This window comes from Populus alba, chromosome 14 (assembly GCF_005239225.2).
Source record: "Populus alba chromosome 14, ASM523922v2, whole genome shotgun sequence".
Lineage (NCBI taxonomy): Eukaryota > Viridiplantae > Streptophyta > Magnoliopsida > Malpighiales > Salicaceae > Populus > Populus alba.
In genome coordinates, this window is record NC_133297.1 from 17,556,922 (window position 1) to 17,573,543 (window position 16,622).

Genomic DNA, 16,622 nt, shown 5'->3' on the forward strand with positions numbered 1-16,622 from the left:
ACTCCATCAAATATCGTGCAACAATCCAACCTCACAAGTATGCCATTGACAGTCACTCCACCTGGGTTGTAAAAGGCGCACAACGTTGGTTTGGTTATTGGAACAAAGAGAAAACTTCACTTTGATTTTGATGATGTTCAACAAAGGTTTGTCTCTCTTCCACTCCAAACTAAAACAACATTTTAATTAATTCTTGGCTGCTCTACACATTTTAATTGTCCCTCGTAAATTATTCTAATGCCAATATAGCTTGAAATGTCCTTTACAACATTTCACAACTAAGAAAACCATTGAGTACAGCTATCCAGGCATAAGCAAGTTAGTTGGCTAGTAACCCTCGAAAAAACAAAGGACCAATGATTCAACCAAAACAAAGGTATTGTTCCTACCTTATATGCTATACTAGAGGTTAAGTATGATGATGATTGTTTAACAAAGAATAACCTCAAGCTAATAATGGTTTGTCACTTAGCAAAAACAAAGGATCATTGATCCGATAACAAAAAAAAACAAAGACAAATGTCTTCACAATTTTTTGTTTTATTAAGATGAAATGTCATTTGCTTTATATTCATTCTTGTCATTTGTTGTTATATTTATAATAGTTCAACAAAAACAAATTACAACTATCACAAATCATTATACTCCTCTCCTGCACTATTACATTTCTTTTTTTAACATTGTAAAACAATGCTTAGAAAAAACTGTAAAGGCAACTATTCTTAACATACTGTTACAATGCACTTTATCTTATTTCAACTATCTTCCACCCAAAAAACAACCACACATTCCTCGGAATAAATTGAGATTGGAAAAAAAATATACTTATATTTAATTTCCAATAGTTGTCATTTTCAGTTGTTTTGTCTTAGCAAGATAATACTTTTGTGTGATAATCTTGAAAACCTAAACCAATACATGCTATCATGTGATTATTATTGTTGTGTTGCATTGATACTACTATCCATATTCACATACATATACTTACTAATGACTAATGTTTTATGGCAAATTGAAACAGCTAACATGTTATGCTTATTTTTTATTGGCTTTGATTTTGAAACAATTTTACAGTTATCTTTCACAGATTAATCAAGCTTTAAGTTTTCAATTAATGGATTACATGTTATTGTATATTTTTCCATGTCATCACTGCCTGAAACCTTTCTAGATAAAATGGATCATATTTATGTCATAGTTTTTCTAAACTATGATAATTTATAAAATAACCACCAATATGACAGTATTGGCTTTGCAAAATTTCAAAGGACCATGACATTCACCTTTTCTATCATGCAAAATTGCTAGGCTTATAGCAACATGCATGTTGATGCAGCTGCTACAAGGGCCACATTTTTTTCCTCATTTTTGTATAAAAAAAAATTGGAAGCACTTGTTCATTTCCATTTATAGAACCCTAAGGTTTTTGTCATCATGTTTTAATAGTTGGGTCTGTTGATATGCTCCAGCAGCATGCATTACTGCTTTATATATTTTACCTTCTAATCATGTCAATCAAAATATAAACCTTATTTTAGAATTAACAAAAGTTGCTTCAATCTTAGAAGATGTTTTTTCACTACCATTCATTAATGTTCTTTATGAATACTTACAATGTAGCATAGATAATCTAACTATTTTTTTTTTCCTAGAAAACACAAGACAAACTATTGTTGGTTGTTGCAAACAAGAAAATCAATTTTTTTTGGCACAATCTAGCTCTAACTTGATATCAAGATTTTTTTTTTAATATCATAATAACTTTATAAAACATAAATAAAAATAAATTATACAATCTAATTTAACATAATAACAATATTGAAGAATTAAATCGATAAAAAAACTTCAAAAAAATTAAGTGAAAAAAAAAAAAAGATAATTGTGAGTGCATGAAGAGTGGAATTAGGAGTCTTTGTAGATTTCCTCTTAATATATATGTATGGAATGGAGCAGCACAAAAAAAGCTTATCTACTTTTAACAACGTATCCATCTATAAATGCATGCCCTCTCTCTTGCTTCTTATACAGATGTGGATGAAACTTTCTTGATTCTAGCCATACAATTGTCTGTTGGTCTTGTATGAGGGAGGAACATCCAACGACATTTAGGATTTTCACGTTCGAGCCTGTAACATCAAATACATATAGTATACAATAATGTATCTAGGAGAAAATAATGCAGGATCGTTCATAAATATTAACAGAGAGATTCACCTATAATCAAGAAGAAAATAATGCAGAAAAATAGATATTTCAAGCTTGGCAAGATCATTTCCAGGGCACAGCCTGCTTCCAGCTCCGAAAGGAAGGAAAGTCCCTGGTTTGGGGGTGTAATTCTACAATTAAGGATGTTAATATATATGGTGATCCGCAAAATATAATATATAGTAACCACTGCAAGAGCTGATTGACTTACATCCCATCTTGAAGGATTAAATTTCTTTGGATTTGGATAGATTTCTGGATCCAAATGAATTGTCCTGAACCAAACTAGAACTTTCCAACCCTTTGGAATGATGTATCCTGAAGATCATGACATTATATCCATCAGCGAACGAACAATAGGTCTATCAAAAATGTGAAATTTTAGACTAACTCCCCTAGGGAGAAGATCTTTTAGCAACTAACCATTTATATTGAAATCTGTTTTTGCTTCTCGAAAAACAGTAAGCGAGAATGTGATCAAACGAAGAGTTTCATCAATCACCTGCAACAAATTATGAAATTAAAATGTGTAGTTATGAACTTAATTGATTTGCACCAAGCTAAACATAAAATCATGACAAGCTACTGATAAATTGTACCTTGGAAAGATAATCCATTTCTCGAACTTCCTTAAGTGACAATCCCTTTTGTGCTGGCGGCCTTCTTTTTACAATCTGTTCTTGCTCTTCCTAAAATGAAACCAAGTGATGGATCAATGCACGGACATACTTTCAATGAAAAAATGGTATGTGTCTTATAATTAATGGAATTATGGTACATACCTTAGCTTTTTGGAGAAATTCTGGATGTTCCTGGAGGAAAATAGTAGCCCATGTTGTGATATGGCCAGAGGATTCATGGCCTGCATTCAAGTACATCAAAATTACATCTATGATTTCTTCATCAGTCAATTTCCTACCATTTTCATCTTCAACACCCAACAGAGAGTCCATCATATCTTTCTTCTTTGCGTTAAGAGCACCATTCTTCCTTAAATTTCTACGCTCATCCACTATAGATTGGAATATAGTGACAAGTCTTTTACGAGCCTGGAATTAATAAAAATTCATTAATTTAATCCCCTATTTACAGCAGGAATTAAACAAGGCTAAAGTTAGATGAGTAAAGAATAAGAGTAGTAATCAAGAAAAGTGAGATCAACCTTCAATGCTTTATAGTAAGCAAATCCAGGAAGATTGATCGCCATGGCTCTGACTCCATAATTAAGAGTGGTGTAATCCTTTTCCAAAGCCTCCATGACCACCTCACTCTCAGAGCTAAGAAATATATACATGATTATTCTGAAGGTAAGTTTTCTCATTTGAGTCAAGAACTCGATCTTCCCCATTATGGTCCATTTTTCCAACATAGCTATCACATTTTCTTCTATATATGGAATGTAAATAGACAATGCTTCGTGACCATTGACAGGAGCGGACGTTAGGCGACGAAGGCGTTTGTGCTCTTCGTAAGAAATACCAATGAAGGATTTCCTTCCGACAAGCTTTAGTGTGGAAATTGGCCATCCAGGCTTAAATGCATCATCGTTACTTAATACTTTTCTGCATGCTTCAGGTGTTGTTACGAATACACTTGGGTTCCCGAACATGAAGGCCTTGTAGATTCCATTATGTCCATATCTGTATCATATTGTTTCCATTCAATTGAGTAATATATCATTAATTAATTATAGTAAAACAATTTCTTCTCATAAGCCAAAGTACCACTGATATTAAAGATATGATTCGAGCAACAATAGAGCAATTCAACTATGTAACTTCATTTACCATGCACCAATGTACACATATAACACCCCTAAGAATGGCAACCAAAGCCAAGATAGAAAAACCACTTTTCTTTTCCTTAGAGAGATAACATAAAAAAGTAGAAAACAGTCAAAATTTCAAGGATACTAATCAAGGTGTGAAAGGGCAAGGAAATCTTCGAAACACATCCACATGCTTAAGATTTGGAGTATCATGTGATGTAATAATTGGAACAGTTAGCAGGATTAGGACCATTCATCTGAAATTATTATTGACCCAGAAAGAATTATTAAAGAACAAATACTATAGGGTACATATTTCACAAGCTCTGTCTTCCTTGGTTTAAAATACTACAGTACAATACTTTAAATATTCTCTATATTAATTAAGATTTGCTTTAATAACAAGATCAAAGGGATTTGTGGTAGATAGGATAAGTAAAGGCTAAACAAAATGAATATTATTCAAAAACAAAACCAAAGATCACCCTAGATGATGTTGTATGCAAATAAATAAATTATTTATTTATTGTACCGAATTGCCACTTCCCCTGGAAACAAAGAAGAATGATGGAATGGCATCATGCCTAGAGGAAAGTCAGAAGACCGGAAATGCCATGATATATGTATGTACATAAAAAGGAAAAAGAGAGATGTAGAGAGAGAAATTAGCAGTATACTTGTTGATGAAGGTGCGCATGAAAGAATCAGGATCGCTGGATTTGAAAGCTCTGTGAAAGGACCACATATTGCCAATGAAAGGCCAGCCCAAATCCCCTGGAGGTAGTGAGTACTGCTTTTCACCCAATTCGGCTTCATACAACCACCAATTCACTTTCTTTAGAATCCATTTCCCAACCCCTAATCCACCAAATATGACTGCTAGGACCACCCAGATGGATCCCGACTCCATAGCTAACTAGCTTAATTTGAAACAAGGAACTGGATAGAGGGGCCACCTGATAAAAGAATTTGATACAAGAGACTACTCTCAGACATACATCCCTCTTAGTCACTTTCTATGAGAATTCTGTTTGAAGATGCAGGGGTAATACTAGGTGTATATATATATATACAGAAACAACACTACAGTCACGGGCATATGTGTAGGTATATGAAAAAAAAAAAAACAGCTTAAAATAATAAGAAAAGAGAAGAAAGAAATGCAAAAATTGTTCTGCATTGAAGGGAAGAGAAAAAGGTGAAAAATTATCGTGTTTATCCATGCATGTTTCTAGACTTCAAAAGAAGAGAAAAAATCTTTTCTTGTAACTTCACGCTACAACTAGCGAAAAGTTAGAAAAGAAGAGAAATTGAAATTGAAAGGACCACATAATTATTGTGAGAAATACTGCTCGAATCCACAAAACATAAATTGAAAGGACCACTCACTGTCTACAGTAAAAACCTGACCTCTTTTAGTTTTTTTTTTTTTTTCTAGTTGGAATACTTGCATGCTGCTGCGGGCAATCTTGTTATAGCTTTCTTGCCAATTATAAATTCATAAAACCTAAATCATATAGCAAAGGGAAAATGAAGAACTTTCCCAGCATGCAAGTAGGATCTAGTTTCATTAAAAGACAATGAATGCAGTGGTTAAGCAATAATATATTTAATTAAACATATTTGTTATCCAATGATTATAGAACAAAAAAGTGCTCAATAAATTAAAAAAAAGTTGGATATAACAGTGCTAGCAAGAGTCAAGTCGAATACTGTTAAAGGAAGTGAGTTTTAGCAAAAGTAGCAATATCCAGTGCATGTATAGCATGCTCGTTTATGGCTACATGTACTGTAAATGAAAAATGAATCATCAAGTAAGCAACTAAAATAAAAGGTTTGAACAAAAAAATTAGAAGCTTTATATTTATTTGAAAAGATCTCAAGGGTAAAAGATTTCAATGTATGTCATCACAAAACAAATATAATTAATTCTATGGTATACAAAAAGAAATGGAAATGAAATTAAATCATCGATGACACCAAAAGTATAAGAGCATGTTGATCCTCTGATTCATTAATGCTTAAAAACAGTTCTTCAACAAATCAAAATAGAGATTTCACCATGCATTCTATTAATTTCTCACTGCATAATAGAGCAAAGAAACCATAAAACACAATTTAAATACAAACAAAGTTGTCATTTGATATTCAACCAAAATCCAAAAACCTAATGCCACCAAACTAAAAGCAGAGGAACAGCTAGCTGGAGACATAAAAAAATATAGTTGACTTAATAGATAAATTATTTTTAAATAATACTAATCCAAAGTAGCATAGAGCTTGCAAAAACATATAGAATTGCAAATAAAGCAAGTCTATAGAATGTTTTCTTATAATATTAGAAATGAAAATTCAACTTGGAAACAAATATAATTGCAATCATGGTTATACTTTGTTACATATCCTATACCATGCATTGTATCAAAAGGAGTTTGCTTATTGCAAGATCATTTTCTCTCTAAGATAAATGGAAATTTCTTAGAAAGGCCTAAATTACTTATTAAGACTTGAAAGATTTTGAGCAAGAGAAACTGTCACCACAGTCCTGAACCAGCAGAAGCAATGGATAAATTGTGCCAGAAAAAAGTTATGGTGAAGCATAAACTTGAGAAGCCATAATCCATCAAAGTGATTGATCTAGCTAAAGTGGTATGGAAATGTTGGAAAAGTTTGCCATAAATAACCATATAGATTACATCAACTTGATTAAAGAAAAAGAAAGCTAGGCAAGTTAGTTGCCAAGTGATAATTAAGTCTAAGGAATGCGAGTTGACTTCAACCAATTAAAGCTAGACAAAATGTGTTGTAATAAGTTAGAAGCCTACACAAAACTTGGTAGTGAGATAGCATATGAAATATGGTTATCTCAACACCCAAGACTGGAGAAAAAAAAAGAGCAGGGTGCTATAGTTGATTTAAAGTAAATTATAGTGGACTGAAGGTAAAAGAAAAATGAAAAGGTAAACAAAAATGAACCAAATATGCAATGGCAATCAGTAGAGTTGAGATCTAGATTATTACTTGTAAAACTGCATTTGACAAAACATGCTATAGTCGAATTTTATTGTTAAAAAATATCGATTAAAAAATAAAAGCAAGGCTATTGTGCAAATTAGAAAATATCTAGCAACCCCCCGTCTCAATAAAGAAATTTTAATCCTTTAAAAATAATGCCAGAAAGGCAACTAATTTTATCACTCTTTTCTTCTTAATTCCATATTTAAAGGCATAAAAAGAAGAAAATGAAAAGCAAACCATTGAAATAACCAAAAAAAAAAACCTAACATGTATGAAAAGAAATAGTCAAAGCCTATGTCTTTTTATTTATTTCATTAACTATGTTTATGGATAGATTCAATAGCCAAGATGGTTTCTCTAACAAAAAAACTTGGCCTCATTTTCCGCTAACATGTTCATGCATATCAGTAAAGTCATCATATCTCCACCATTTTGATATTTTATGGTTAGTTACATATACTTTTAATCTTAGAAAGAACAATACAATTTGACAACGCATATTTAATAGAAATCTCAACATATTTAATAGCTGTCTACATATTTAATAGCTTCAAAGAATAGATTGTTAAAGTATAAGGTCAGAATCTCAAGAACTTTTGAATTTAAAGTCTTTTCCTCTTATCCAATCCAAGAATTTGTATACAGTTTCTTATGAAAAGCAAGATGAGGATATAATAAATATTTTTCATGGAATATATGAAATTTGTTCACTCCGATGAAAATACCCGAAGCACTACACTCTTATAATATAGAAATAGTACCAGACTGAGTCAAATATTTCAACAATATGAATACTCCCACCTGAATACCAACCACTTATGGAAGAAAAAAAACTTTTAAAAATGATTGATTAAGAGCCATTGGATAATGCAATAATTTAATCTTGAATGGTTCATTGTAAAATAATGATGGGTACAATAACCAAAAGACATATAAAAGACAAAAAAGGAGAAAAAACCAATAAATAAATTAATAGTAATTAGAATCAAAGAAGATTAAATTAAGGTTATAATTGACAATCACATTAATAATTGTTTTTCACATCATCTTCATTATCATCCCAAAAACAATCCATGAAAACTAAAAAGAAATTAAAATTGGGAATGATAAAAAAAAAAAAAAAAAAATCACTCCCTAGAAAGATTCAAAATCATATTTCAAAGTCTATTCAAAATTGTATTCATAGATATGCTCAAACTCTAGCTTATCCGTCGAATTGAACTTCAATCTAAAATAATTTGTAAATCATTTCTACTTTCAAATGTTTAACTTGAACATTTAGATGCAAATTGGAAATAAGCATATAATGAAAAAGAAATCCAATAAAATTGTCAGGAAAAGCTTAACAAAATCACATACCTGGCCTCAACAAAGCATCTCTAATTTCTCAAGCTTCTTTGTAGCATATATATATATGACCCTATAGACTCTAAACTGCAATTTATAAAGGAGAAATTTAAAAACAATTACTAAATAAATTATGAATTAATTAAAAAAGCATCACCACTACAAATACCCATATGTAAATTTCAAGAAATAGATCCTAGCAAACTTTCACTTCACTCCAAATAAACAAAAACCCAAAAAATAATATATTTAATATTAATAGATTCAAAGATTTCATTTTCTATTAATTCAAAGAGACCTAGAAGATGAAAAAATAAAATCGATAGTTTTTCTCACCCGACTTAGCCTTCCTTCTCTTTTTTCTGTCTTCAACTCCTGGATTAAAAAAAAAATAAAAAGAAAAATCAACCATAATTACGATAAGAAATTTAAAAAATCATCTTTAAAAAATCCCTTAACTTCAAACAAAAGAATGTGGATTCATTGAAATAAAAACAAAAAAAGCCAACTCTTGATAAGAAACAAAACAACTTCAAAATTAATCGATGAAAATGAAAAGGCTAAGATGAAAAGAGAACCAGTTTTGCTTGTGTGAAGAGAGAACCAGTGTGTCGGTACTGGTGTTTATTAGAGCTTTATATAGACAACGTAGTGGTTTTGGTAATTAAACTTACAAGAAAGATTGCAGGCATATGCCTTTAACCTTTGTCATCTTGTCTACTACTTTTCCTTCGCCCTCTCGTCATCCTCATCTCCTTTCTCTTCATCCTCTCTCACTTCACTTATTTTATTTCTTTTCTAGCTTTCCTAACTCTATCTTCATCCCCTTTTTAATTTCTGATTTGTCCTTTCTTTTTAGGATTATTCCTTCGTGTAATTAATTATCACAATGGAGGGTCAACAACACCACATGCATGGAGTTTACAAATAATCGCGCGTGTAATACATTCCTAGTTATCTCATGCTAGTCTACTCTACTCCCGTTTCTGCTGGCTGGACTAAATAAATATAAAAACTTGTAAGGTAAACTTTTTAGTATTAATATAGTAATTTATTAAATTAATACGAGTTAATTTATCATTTAGATATATATATATATATATATAGAAGAGTTATATTTATTAAGATCAATTCTATTTTTTAATGAGTTACATGATATATAATGTTAAAAATAATTCAAAATCAAATAAATAATAAAAGATAAAATTAATTTTTTTAATAAAAAATAAATATTAAAGGTTAAAAAAAAAATCAGGTAGGGCATGCTTGTGAAAAAAAAATGAAATTAATTATTCATTAAATACCAGAATATATTATCCAAATAGTAATTAATTTAATTTTTATAATTCCATGAAACTATTTAATTATGCATTGTAGTCTAAAAAACAATTAAATGATGCTTTAATCATTGTTTTGTTCATGTATTTCATTTGATGAATATATTCATTACTATATTTTATCATTAAATTTTGGAAAACACATTATATTTTAACAATTTAAATATATGTTTAATTATTAATTTGGTTGCACAAATATATTAGTTTTTCTAGGTCGAGGCCCGTGCTTCTTTTTTTTTTTTTTTCTTTTTTAACTTTTTTTTAGTTGGTTTCCAAGCATCTTGGTTTTTCTATTATTTTATGTTTTATTTTTTAAAAAATAAATTTTGTATTTTTTATACTTGAAAATTTTGAAGTTCCCCCACCTTTAAAAAAAAAAAAAAAAAAACTCCAAACATATATCGTCTAACTATCAAAATTCTTGTCACAATAATGGTGGCTGAAAAGTCAACGTTGAGTTTTTTATCTAAAAATTAAAATTGTAATTAATTTAACCCTAAAATATCTAGAAAAATTCATCACTATTGAAAAAAAAAGATTTTTCTTATCAAATAAAAAAATTCGTTGACATCAAGATCTATCATTTTATGGTCAAAATCAGTGCCAATCAATGATTTTCTCTCTCTTCAATCAGAACCCGAATAACTTTATCTATTCTTTCTCATCTTAGAAATATAAATGTTAAGATAATAAATTTTTGGATCACAATTGAAATAACAAAAACTATAGGAACTATAAAGAAATGTAGGAGGACTGAAAGAGACTTTTTTGTTGAATTCTATATTTGCAATGAGATTTATCCTTGTTTTACACTCTGGTCCTTGGTCCTCTCTTTTTTACACTTTTTATCCTTAACAAATGTTTTTAAATTTTTCATAATTTGGGCCTAGAAGGTTGCAATCAAAAAGAAAAAAAATGTGAAAACAAATTGTAAAAAGAGTTTGAGGTCATCTTGCAATTTTTTTTATGTTAAAAAAAATATTGATCTGACCCATAGTATATTGGTTTCAAAAACTCAAATCCAAACTTTTTAACAGTAAAAAATGTTCAGAAACTAACTAGTTGATATCTCGTTATTATTTTAGATGAATGATGTATTGTCCATCGTAATAAAAAAGATATTTGGTGTTGTTCACCCATTTAAAATAGAAAGAACGAAAGAAAATTAGACATGCCTATGCTTTGTTTCTTTTGGAGTGTGTGGACTTATCCTTCCAAGCATTGGAACTTAGCCTCTTCCTAAATGGCCCTTCAGTTTTTTATTTAAAATTATTTTTAATTTATAATAAAATTCATCGTAAATAAATTTAGAAAATTATACAATTTTTCATATTTTTCAAATAAGATAATAGCTTTTTGTGGTAAAATTAACAATTACTTTATAAATTATTATAAATCACAAATGCTTTTTTTTAAAAAAATATGCTCATGAATATTCAATGAGAATGAAATGTTTTGTTTTTTTAAAAAAAATATTACATAATTTCTTATATTATTTTTTCCCATACAATTGTGTAAAAAGTGTTGATTCATGAATTTTTATTTTTATTTTTTTTGGTTGAAACTCTCTTTTCAAATCATGATAAATTTTTTTTAAAAAAAATCATTTTAACATCCATTTTTTCCTATAATTTAAATCATTGTCTTTCTTATAAATATATAATAATTTTTTATAGAATTAAGTAAAAAGTAAATTTTAAAAATTAGCACATTGGATCACGGATACACTAACTAGTGTGATGAAATGGGTGTTAATTGAAGAATTATGAGGAATTTTAATATTTATTTCCTTAGCAACATTTTAAAAAAGAAATTTTCTTAAATCTCAAAACGAGAAGAGAGGACAGATAATTTTTTTACTTGAGCTTGTATAGTTAATACTAGAAACATGTACCGCGCTACGCTGCATGTCAATTTTTTTTGCATAAAAAAAATATATAAAAAAATTAAGATCTAAGAGTGTGTAGGTCTTTTTGTAAAGTTATACCTAAAAACATTGGATATGTCTGCTACATCTAACCCAAAAGTTATATTTATAATGTTAATAATAATATTAAACTTGCATGACCCAAGTTTAACTGAGTTTGGTTGCAACATCAAACTCGAAACCTTGAATATGAGTTTGGTTGCAAGGCCATGTTATAAAAGTGTGATAATTAAAAAGAAAAAAATTTAATATTATAGAATGAAATTAGAAAAAAAAAAAAGATTAATTGAAAAGAATTTAATAAAAGGAGGGGTACAGTAAAATCTCCACATGAGATCACAATAATATAATGAACAGTAAACAAAATAAATCATAAAGTTCAATTCTTAATTAAATCAATATTAAAAGATGAAATCAAAAGAAAAAAACTACTTAAAAAAAAATAAAATCTGAATCAACTAGTTTAACCCGTTAAACCTAGAATCCATGTCATGAAATTGAAAGAAAAAAGGTTGATGCCTTTTAGTTATAGTTAATTACAATATTTAAAGATAAATTAGAAGAAAAAAAACCAATGAAGAAAAAGAAAAAAAAAATCTGAATCAACTGGTTAACCCACCAAATCAGGTTAACCCGTTAAACTGTGATTTGTGTCATGAGAGTATGATAACTAAACACAAAAAAATTAACATTAATGAACTAATTAAAAAAAAGATTATTAAAAAGAAAAAGAACCTACATGAAGAAAAAAACTAATAAAGAAAAAGAAAAAAAATCTGAATTAACTGGGTTAACCCGTCAAACTTGAAATTCCGTGTCATAAAAGTTTGATAACTAAATAGAAAAAAACTTAATATTAACAAACTAAATTTTACAAAAATTAATTAAAAAGAAAAAAAAAAGCAAAAAAAAAAATTACTAAACCAAAAAAAAAAGATTATTTTAAAAGAAAAAACAAAGAAAAAAAAGCTTATATGAAGAAAAAAACTAATGAAGAAATAGAAAAAAAAAAATCTGAATTAACTACATTAACCCTTCAAACCAGCAGGTTAACTAGTCAAATATGAGATTTGTGTCATGAAAGTTTGATAACTAAATAGCAAAAAAAAATTTACAGGTTAACCTAGAATTAGATGGGTTAACTCGTCAAATCTGGGATCCGTGTGATAAAAGTTTAATAACTAAATATAATTTTAACATTAACAAACTAAATTAAAAGAAAAAATTAATTAAAAAGAAAAACTATAAAAAAAAATCTGAGTTAATCCGTCAAACTCGTAATCCGTGTTATGAAAATTTGATAGGTAAATAGAAAAATATTTAACATTAACAAACTAAATTAAACCAAAAAAAAAAATTCATGAAAAACAAACAAACAAAAAAGCAAAAAAAAAAATGAAAAAAAAATTGCCCAGCCTTTTCAATGTGGGTTGATTATAATATTAAAAGATGAAATTGGAAGAAAAGAACTAATGAAGAAAAAGAAAAAAAAAATCTAAATCAACTAGGTTAACCCATCAAACCTGATATTCGTGTTATGACATTATGATCACTAAATAGAAAAAATTAATATTAATGAACTAAATTAAACAAAAAAAAGATTAATTAAAAGGAAAAAACAAAGGAAAAAAACATATAGGAAGAAAAAAACCAATGAAGAAAAAGAAAAAAAAATATTTAACTGGGTTAACCCGTCAAATTTGGTATCCGTATTATGAAAGTTTAATAACTAAATATATATAAAAAATAATATTAACAAACTAAATTTAAAAAAAAATTTAATTAAAACAAAAAAAAAAGCAAAAAAAAAAAAACTACTAAACAAAAAAATGATTAATTTAAAAGAAAAAAAAGCCTACATGAAGAAAAAAACTAATGAAGAAAAAAAAAATGAATTAACTGGGTTAACCCTTCAAATTAGGTTAACCCGTCAAATCTAGGATTCATGTCATGAAAGTTTGATAGCTGAATAAGAAAAAAAAAACTTTTACGGGTTAACCTAGAATTAGTTGAGTTAACTAGTCAAACCCAGAATATATATCATGAAAATTTGATAAATAAATAGAAAAAAATTTAACATTAGCAAACTAAATTAAATGAAAAAATTAATTAAAAAAAAAATCAGAAAAAAAAAAATCTGAGTTAATTAGTTAAATCCAAAATCCGTGTTATGAAAGTTTGATAACTGAATAGAAAAAAAATTAACATTAACAAAAAAAATATTTATTAAAAAAATTACAAAGAAAAAAAGAAAAAACAAAGAAAAAAAATAGCTTGAAAAAAACAAAGCAAAAAGAAAAAAAAAATCTTAGCCGTTTAGTTTACTAGATAATTTTCTATTTATCTTGTTTTAAAATATTAATTAAATGCATTTCTCCGAAATATCTTTTTGAAGACCAATGTGTGAATATTCTTGATTTGGAAAGGGTGTTTTTGGAACAAAAGCAACTAAAGCTATCCAGAAGAATGAATTCAGGTCAGTTCCCTGATGGACTATTTTTTTTATTTGTCCTCTTAGCCTTGATTTGTTGAAACTGAAAAGTAGTTTTTTTTAGAAAGTGAATGTAGACAAAACAGTAAATAGAAAGTATTTTTCGAAAAATAGTTGAAAATAAAATGATGGAAAACACTTTCCAGTGTTTGGTTATGTCATGGAAAAATGATTTAAAAAACAAAAATTATTAAAAATCTTTTTTTTTCAAGACCATTTTTATGTTTGGAAATCTGACGTAGAAGTAATATTTATAAATTAATAATAAAATTAAACTTGAATGAGTTTAAGTGAAATTGCAAAAAAATATATGTGGGTCTGGCTAATCGTGTCATAAATTATCTCAAATTAAATAATAATTAAAAAAAACAAATAAAAAAAATTAAAAAAAAAAATGAAGAAATTAAAAAATAATAATCAACATTTAAATTATGCCGTTCAAATAAAATAAGTAATAATCAAAAGAATGAGGACCAAATCTAAATAGAAAAAAAAATTTTCAATAAAAAAATGATAAGAAAAAAGAAAATAACAATTATAAAAATAAACCAAAATTAACATTAACAAATCAAATAAAAAAAATCATAAAAAAAAATTAAAAAAAAAAAACAAAGATAATATTGTAGTAATCCATAGTGTTTTTTTTTTTTTTTTTGAAAAAAGCTACAAAGCTAAGTTTTCAACCAATCAATATAAAAAAAACGACAAAGACTATTTTTTTTTAAATCAATTTTGAAAATAAATGAAAAAAAAAACATGTAAGAAAAAGAAAACAAAAGCAAAAAAAAACACATTTGGAAAGCTACAGTGTTTTAAATAAATAAACAAAAAAACTACAATTTTTCAATAGTAAAAAATAAAATCAACAAAAAAACACTTTCTGAAAAAAAAAATAAAAAAAATAAAAAAACATGTGAAAGCTAAAAGATTGATCATTCAATATTGAAAAAAATAAATTCGATAAATATTTTTTTGAAAAAAATATATAGGGAAACACAGAAAATATATTTCCGTTGACCAATCTTTTTTAAAAAAAAACAAAGCAAACACAAAAAAAAAAAAAAATTGGTTCCTGAAAAAAAAAATCAAAAGAAAAAAAACCAATGTATTCTGAATTGATTAATGAATTGAAATCCACAATCATTAAAGAAAAAAATTATATAGTTAATTTTTTTATATTTTTAATACGATAATTTTGAGAAAAAACAAAGACAAAGAAGTAATTTTGAAAAAAAAAAAACATGTAACCAAAAGAAAAATACAGTTAAAAAACTGCTACAGAAAAAAAAATAATAAAAAAAAAATTACAGTGATTTTCCCACACGTTTTAGAGTTATTTATATATATATATATATATTCAGCTTAATCGTATTGCTCTTCTTCCCACTGCTTTGGGTTGCACGCCCACGTCACGGAGCACCAAACCAATTCCACCACTACAAGATTGACCCCACCACTAAACTACCATGCACGGCCTTGCTCGGAGAATTCTATCAATTACATTACAAAAGACAATTTGTTCCCATTCCCCAAAAGCTAAACGCCATCCAATGTCATCGTGGCACAGAGGACAAGAGACAAAGATGATGGAATTCCGACAAAGTATATACTACAGAAGACAATTTGTTCCCATTATCCAAAAGCTAAACGCCATCCAATGCCATCATGGCTCGGAGGACACCGCGATGCATACCTTCCATATTCAAGATAGGCAGTGGAGCTTCTGTCAACTCCCTCTCTCCCTCAAGCACATCTGTGAATAACTGTTCTTCAAGATAGGCTCAGTAGAGCTACTGTTAAGTGTTAACTCCATCTCTTAAACTTTTCTTGCGTGTCAGTCAGCACGCCTCTCCTTTTTGTGTGGTTCAAAAAGGGAAAAGGCAGTGTTAAAGTTGAATATTCTTTTTATTTTTGAAGAAAAAAAGCATTTTAGAAAAATGATATAGATTGAAAAAACATTTAGAAAATAACAAATTTTAAACACAGCAGCATGAATGATGATTCGTGTGTTATATTCTCTGGTTCACGACTTGTTTCAGCACTTGCTTCCTTGCATTCTTTGCATGTGTTGATTGTTTTCCATACTACTTGAATAATCAGTTTCCATTTCAGTTGATTGGCTTCACCATCCATAATTTATCAGTTTTGATTTTGACCTAGAAACCGGACCAAATCAAACCAAATCCCATTAAAAAATTTTTTTTTAAAAAAAAAAAATATAGTATAAATACTTAACTTAACCTAATCGGCCTCCCTCCCTGTACATCTCATTCTCATCTCACAAAGTCGTCTCCTTCCTTCCCACTTCCCAGAGAAATTCCCAATTTTCCTTTACTAGAAAACATCTTCATTTGAGAAACAACAAGGTAAATTCCATCTTCATCTTTATTTAGTGGGCTTGAAAGTCTATTCTAAGTTCTAACATCTAACATAACAGAACGAGGTTTCTCAGAACTCAGAAGTAACTGTCTTCATCTTTGTCTCCATCTTTCAGGCTTTATTGTTTAATTCCATATTTATTCTCTCTTT

General features: G+C 28.2%; 1 protein-coding gene across 5 annotated transcripts; it reads right to left on the bottom strand.

Moving 5' to 3' along the window:
• Nucleotides 1-1,777: 1,777 nt before the first annotated feature.
• LOC118063426 (ent-kaurenoic acid oxidase 1-like) lies at nt 1,778-9,164 on the bottom strand. 5 transcript variants are annotated; one of them, XM_035077452.2, is made up of 11 exons: nt 8,917-9,145; nt 8,675-8,713; nt 8,351-8,425; nt 4,651-4,929; nt 3,368-3,845; nt 2,988-3,254; nt 2,805-2,894; nt 2,629-2,707; nt 2,417-2,523; nt 2,215-2,336; nt 1,778-2,126 (listed from the first exon to the last, which is right to left on the bottom strand). In XM_035077452.2, the coding sequence occupies exons 4-11, from the start codon at nt 4,881-4,883 to the stop codon at nt 2,021-2,023; spliced, it is 1,482 nt and encodes a 493-aa protein (XP_034933343.1). In that variant the 5' UTR covers nt 4,884-4,929; nt 8,351-8,425; nt 8,675-8,713; nt 8,917-9,145; the 3' UTR covers nt 1,778-2,020. The 5 variants fall into 5 exon arrangements, with proteins under 5 accessions (XP_034933343.1, XP_034933340.1, XP_073260796.1 ...); XM_035077449.2 differs by having other exon boundaries at nt 2,215-2,523; nt 9,013-9,164; XM_073404695.1 differs by lacking the exon at nt 4,651-4,929 and having other exon boundaries at nt 9,013-9,162.
• Between the last annotated feature and the right edge of the window lie 7,458 nt (nt 9,165-16,622).

Coding starts and splice junctions, on each gene's coding strand:
- LOC118063426 (XM_035077449.2), bottom strand. CDS start 4,883: ATGGAGTCGGGATCCATCTGGGTGGTCCTAGCAGTCATATTTGGTGGA. Junction 3,255..3,367: donor CTTACTATAAAGCATTGAAG/GTTGATCTCACT, acceptor TATTAATTCCAG/GCTCGTAAAAGACTTGTCAC. Junction 2,524..2,628: donor AACAGATTTCAATATAAATG/GTTAGTTGCTAA, acceptor CATGATCTTCAG/GATACATCATTCCAAAGGGT.